The sequence below is a fragment of the Mastomys coucha genome, unplaced genomic scaffold (assembly GCF_008632895.1).
Source record: "Mastomys coucha isolate ucsf_1 unplaced genomic scaffold, UCSF_Mcou_1 pScaffold16, whole genome shotgun sequence".
Lineage (NCBI taxonomy): Eukaryota > Metazoa > Chordata > Mammalia > Rodentia > Muridae > Mastomys > Mastomys coucha.
Window position 1 is genome coordinate 102,126,793 of NW_022196898.1, and position 6,000 is coordinate 102,132,792.

The following is a 6,000-nucleotide window of genomic DNA, read 5'->3' on the forward strand; positions in this document are numbered from 1 at the left end:
AGCATCTTAGCTGGGGGCTGGGGGAGCATTCTTTTGTTGTTGTTTTTTAAGACAGGTTTTCTCTGTGTAGCCTTGGCTGCCCTGGAACTCTGTAGACCAGGCTGTCCTCAAACCCAGAGCTCTGCCTACCTCTGCTTCCTGAGTTCTGGGATTAAAGGTATGCACTACCACCTGGCTAGGGGCCATTCTTATTCAAACCACCATAGTCTTACTTTTCTATTACTGTGATATAACCCCATGACCAAGGCAACTTATAGAAGAAAGAGGATATATCATATAGATCACATATATCGTATATATCGTATATATTGGGCCTTACGGCTTCAGAGGGAGAGCTATGCTTCAGACAGTCAGGCGTGGTACTAGAGCAGTATTTGAGAGTTTGCATCTGAACTACAGCCATGAGGCAGAGAGGGGGAGAGGGGAAGTGGGAGGAAGAAAAGAAAAGGGAGAGGGAAGAAGGGAGGGAAGGAGGGAGGGAGGGAAGGAAGGAGAGAGACAGAGAGAGAGAGAGAGAGAGATTTCTTTTTAAACTGCCAAATCCACCCTCAGTGACACTTCTCCACCAAAGCCACACCTCCTAATCCTAAACAATCCCAACTGGAAACCAAGTATTCAAATACATGAGCCATTCTCATTCTGATCACCATAGTATTAGAGGATTTTTTTTTTGAAAGATCAGCCAGATATGGCTATGTTTAGAACCGAGAGAGGATGCAATGGTTGAGTGGAGGGGTACAAATAGACCCTACATAGAGTTTAAATGATGAGCTGAAATAGTGAATATTCAAACACAGAAAAAAGGATGGAAAGGGCTCCAGTCCCAGGCAGGGGTAGGCTTCAGAGTTTACAAGAAAGCCCAGCCACGAGACCTAGAATAAAGATGTAATTATGGGAACATTTGTAGGTAGGAGACAGGGTGTTGAAGAAGCCACCGGGAAGCCATGAGAGGGACTTGGGGCTAGTGTATTCTCGTTCCAGAGTGACGAGATTCCCCCCAAAAGGAGCCATCCACTGTATACCTGGAATGAGCTGGATCCAAAGGCACCCAGTGGTGAAGGAAAGTTCATGGGTTTCAGCAGTGAAATGCTCCCCAGGATGGGGTGGTGTCTTTTCCCAGAACTCAGAGTCTAAAAGAATGTAGTATAGTAGCACAGGAGAAAAGCCTGGGCGTTTTAGGGTGTGGCCTGGGGGACTTGGTGACTCTGCACACACAGCCTCTTTAGGGACCACTCAGAGTTGAGTTTTTTGAGGAGTGGAAAGGCAAGGTCATGCTATTAGAACTAGTCAGAACCAGCCCACCCACTGTTGCCTGGATAACCCTGGGTAATGACTGATCTGCAGCAAACTTGCCTGGGGACACTCTGGGGACGCATGGGCACGAGGCACTCCACTTCTGGTTCAGAAGTTCCGCCAGCACACGGGACTGCAGCCTAAGCATTATAGTGTGACCCCACACCCAACACAGCCACGGGCAGGTGACAGACACCCAGCGGCATATCCTGAGTGGGCACCGCATAGATGGTAATGTGACCCCACACCCAACACAGCCACAGGCAGGTTAACGACGCCCAGTGGCATATCCTGAGTGGGTACTGCATAGACGGCTTGTGTTCATTGCAGCCGTGGGGACCATCATTTGAGTCTTAGGGTGAGAGGACATTTGGCTCAGTGTTAGGATGCAGTGTCTCTTTGAGCGTTAACTGAAGCAGGGCTAGAAATTCCTCACATCACAGATGGTGGGAACAACGGCAGCTCCTGGTTCCTCTGGCTGGGAACATGATGGTGCCTCTGCTTTTTTCTTGTAGTGCCCGTGCGCGAGCTGGGGAAAGCGTTCTGGTTCACGGAGCCAGCGGAGGAGTGAGTATCTAGACTTCAAGTTTGCATTCAAGTGAGCATGGAGTATGGTCTCATGTGATAGTTCTTGAAATCTCTGCTCCTTTAAGTTTTCAATTTTAAAAATCTATTCTCCGAGGACTTCATTCATGCCCTCAGTGTGTCTGATCTTAATTCCCAGTATGCCCCTCACAACTTCATGTCCTGTTCTTCTTTTAAAATTACCCACTGTGTCCAAAATCAGTAGTACCCAGATGAGAATCCATCTGCAGGAGCCCAGGGTGCTCTTTCACCTCCAGCAGCCCTCAGTAGGTCCTCCCTGGGGCAAGGCCTTGGGAGCCTGTCACCCATCCATGCTAGGCTCTGACATCATACAGGATGAAGTCATTTTGAAGAGCGGCACCACCACCAGCCTGATCCCTCTTAATGCCATGAAGCTTCTTCAGATTCTGCTGTTGCTGCTGAATAGAATCCATGGCTGACGCCATAGCATTTCTTGCTTAAAAAATTCAGCAGACCACCTCATAAAACAAACTTTCCACCTATGTTGGGAGCGCACCAAGACTGACAAGCCTCTGCCTTCATGTGTCATGGTTCTTAGAATTATGTGGCATTTTAAGCTGCTCTCAACATTAACTGTAGTTGTTCTATATTCCCTTTGATAGCAAAGTAAGGCTCATTAAACCTCTCAGCCAGTGAGTGGCCCACTTCCCTCCTGTCTGGGCTCCCTGTTGTGTCAACCGAAGGGTGATGGTAACCAAAGGGTGCATGGTATGTAGCTGTGTCCCCAACACCACAACCCAAGGCTGAAAGTGTTAGTTATTCGTTGGGGAAGGGACTGAGAACTCAGCACCTAAAGCCCTCTACCGAATCCCCAAGCATAGCATTGTCAGACTGCTATGTCTGACAATGTATACGTCACTGCTGCTCCATCTCCGAGGAGCATGGAGGAGAAGCCAGAGCTGTGCATTTGGATTTTACTAAGCCAGCACAGAGAGACTTTGGAAATGTTGGAGACAAGATTTCCCATTTTTAAAACCTAGGGCCTCCGAGTGATGGCTTACCTTCAGGGAGCTGGCCGATCCTCAGTACTAGGTGTTCCGGGGACGACATGGAAAGGAATAACTTATTACCCACCATGCCCCATGTAATAATGATGGTGTCCTGACAGAGGCTCTGCCTCTGAGAGTAGCCAGGTAACTCAGAAAGTCAGGCTACAATGTTTCGCTATAGAGATGAACTTCCTTATTTCATATCTGCCTTCCTCAGTGACTCAGAGATCAATCTGTAGGGATTTCACACATCAGACTGTTTGCCAAAAAAAGCCCAAGGTTGTCTCTTGAAAAGGACTTGAAAAGACAGCTAAACTCATTGTTAACCATCTCCAAAGGCTAGTTTTGGATGAGTTCAATTTACCTTAATAACTGAAGGTTTGAAACACACGTGTTTATTTAAATTGCTATGGTTGTCTAAGAGCCTTGTGCTCTGTAGAGAAGAGAGATGTTCGTACAGTGGAGAGAGGGCTTTAGAGGAAATCTCTTTACACTCCTGTAGAAAGCCCTGCCACTTCAGAGGGATTGGCTTGCTTTTTTTAAAAGGTAAAATCCAAACTGCTGGTTTTGGAGCTGGCTGAGTCTGCTAAATCCTAGCTGGCTGGGACAGGCTGGCGGCCCTCGTGTGAAGCCCCTCTGATCCTCCTGCCCTATCGGAGGGAGACAGAACACTGGCTTTTGCCTGGCTTCTGTTTGTACTTTCTGTCCTCACTTAATCCACATTCCTGCTGGATTATGTTGTGGGTTTAAGATGACGTGGATTTGCAAACACAGCCATTGTCCCAGTATATTCGTGGGAGAGTCTCATTTTAGTGTGCATGAAATAAATTGGAGAAAAATAATGGGAAGAAAATGCCACGTAATCTCTTGAAAAAATATTGTGAGTCTAATTGTTTGCAAGAAGATAGTGGCCAGCACTCTCTAGAAAGCTGAGAGACTGCTCGAAGGAGAGCTTCGGATGAGACGTTTGCATTAAGTCTGTGCCTTAAAGTGTGAGTTTACTAGGGTCCTAGTTTTAATAGAAAGGTTAAGTCATTGGGGTCAATTGCAAAGACCCCATAGTGCAGTGTTCCTCCTGATGGACTGGCTGTATCCTTCCTTAGATAGAGTCCTGCATACCTGCTTTGGTTAGATTATAGAATGCCTGGCAAAGCCTCATCCACCGCGTGGACCTTCAGTCCTTATGGCTGCTTCAGCCCAGAAGGGCAGGGCTGCTCATGCTCCACTGAGTTTCTCTCATTTTCCATTGTAATTATTTTTCCTGTCTTGCCCAATTCTATTGGCCTTGCAGATCATAGTTTCTTTACTTTTTAAATTGAGGTTCTTACATTTACTCTATGCATCTCTGCAAGCTTGTGCTGATCAGAGGACAGTTTGCATGACTTGGTTCCTTGGTTGCTGGCTTTTGGCTTGGTAGAAAGCCTATGGATCCTGTCAGTTAGCACCGTGTGAACTGTGTCGGGTTAGAATGTCCAGCTTTAATATGATGGTCTGATATGGGAGGGAACACACTCAAAGTTGGCCTGTGGCCTCTACTTGTACAGTGGGCACATATGCCAGCACACACACACACACACACACACATAAAGAAACCTTGATTTTAAAAACTGCTAGTGAATTGCTGCCTCTAGTTTCATTGAAAAATAATGCATTAAACTTTGACTAAGGAGTAGGATAGAATTTACAACAATTTCTGAAGTAGGCCCAAACGTGTCTACCATTTAATATTTATATAAATTGATAAATATTACCCTTGATGTTCATAAAGTCAGAATAATGGGTCAGACTCTGAGACTGCTGATTCGTGTGTATGTTTCATGTGCCCATAATACCTAATATCATATAAAATCCAGGCAAACAGTGGTCTTGAGTAGAAAGTGTTGGAGAAGTCCTGGTCTGCCTTTGAAACTCTAATCTGTAACAGGAAATAACAGCCAGTCCTGGTGGCTCATGGTTGGAATCCTAGCACATGTGGGTGCTAAGGCAGAGGATCACCATGGGTTCAGGCCAGCCTGGGCTACATAACGAATTTCTCAAAAGAGAAAGAAGTGGCTGAGTGTTTATTTATTTTCTTTTCAAGCAGTAAGTGCTTTTCTAAATTTGACTCTGAATAAAACTGGGGGTATAAAAACCTTAATACAAATCACTGTTGGAAAGGGTTTTGTTTCCTATGAATAAGGAGGCTACATAGTTGAAGTGAGAAACTCCATGGCCTGCTCTGGGCCAGCCATCATCCACAGGGTCAGTTCACCCCACGGACTTCCTGGCTGTGTGTTTGTCAGTGTCTAGCGGGGCCTTGGCCTGTCGGTGTGGGGACAGAGTCCAGAGATTAAAGCTGCTGCTGCCCCACCTTAATTGCTTAGGCTCTCCAGAGTGCCATGGCTCTCAGTGCGTTCCAGAGCCTTTACCTTGCTGTGGACCTTAGCTGTTGGTCTCTGTCAGGTCACAAGCTTGGTCCCTGAGCCACGCCATCCTTCTTCTGCCTTTTGAACACCCCACGCATGTTCCCACTTTGCCCATTTAGCCACCCTGCCCTTTACCACCTGCATGTGTGGGGCAGAGGTTGCCTTCAGCCCCATGCCCCCCTCTTTCTTCTCATTTTGTCAAGGTCAACTTCCCTGATGACCCAGACAGCCCCTCTCCACATCTCGAGCCCAGGGTGCTTTTCTTATTTTCCCCAGTACTTTCTGTTGACGCACTCAGCTGTTAATTCACATTTATTACCCGTTTTCTCTCTAGAATGTAATTTTTTTTTTTACATTAAGTTCTTGGGCAGAGCCTATATATCTAACTTATACAATAGATAATCCAAGCAATAGGCCTTATGCTCGTTATAAAGAATGTATTATTTAATTAGTTAAATAAAGCCAGGAAGGAGCATCAAGGCAATCTTTAAAGGTGTACCTCCTGTGCAAAGCATGTGTTAGCAAGTGTTTTGCTGTGGCAGCTAAGGACTACCGCAGTGGGGCTAAGGACTACCGCAGTGGGGCTAAGGACTACCTCTGTGGCAGCTAAGGGCCACCGCAGTGGGGCTAAGGACCACTGCAGTGGGGCTAAGGACCACCGCAGTGGGGCTAAGGACTACCGCAGTGGGGCTAACCACTACCGCAGT

General features: G+C 46.6%; 1 protein-coding gene across 4 annotated transcripts in view; it reads left to right on the top strand.

The window, feature by feature from the left end:
- Cryz (crystallin zeta) overlaps positions 1-6,000 on the top strand; it is a 30,626-nt gene that overhangs the window by 15,074 nt on the left and 9,552 nt on the right. For all 4 annotated transcript variants that reach the window (XM_031375934.1, XM_031375931.1, XM_031375932.1 and 1 more), the window contains one exon: positions 1,809-1,860. In XM_031375934.1, the coding sequence (XP_031231794.1) occupies positions 1,809-1,860 (52 nt within the window). The remainder of the gene's footprint in view (positions 1-1,808; positions 1,861-6,000) is intronic.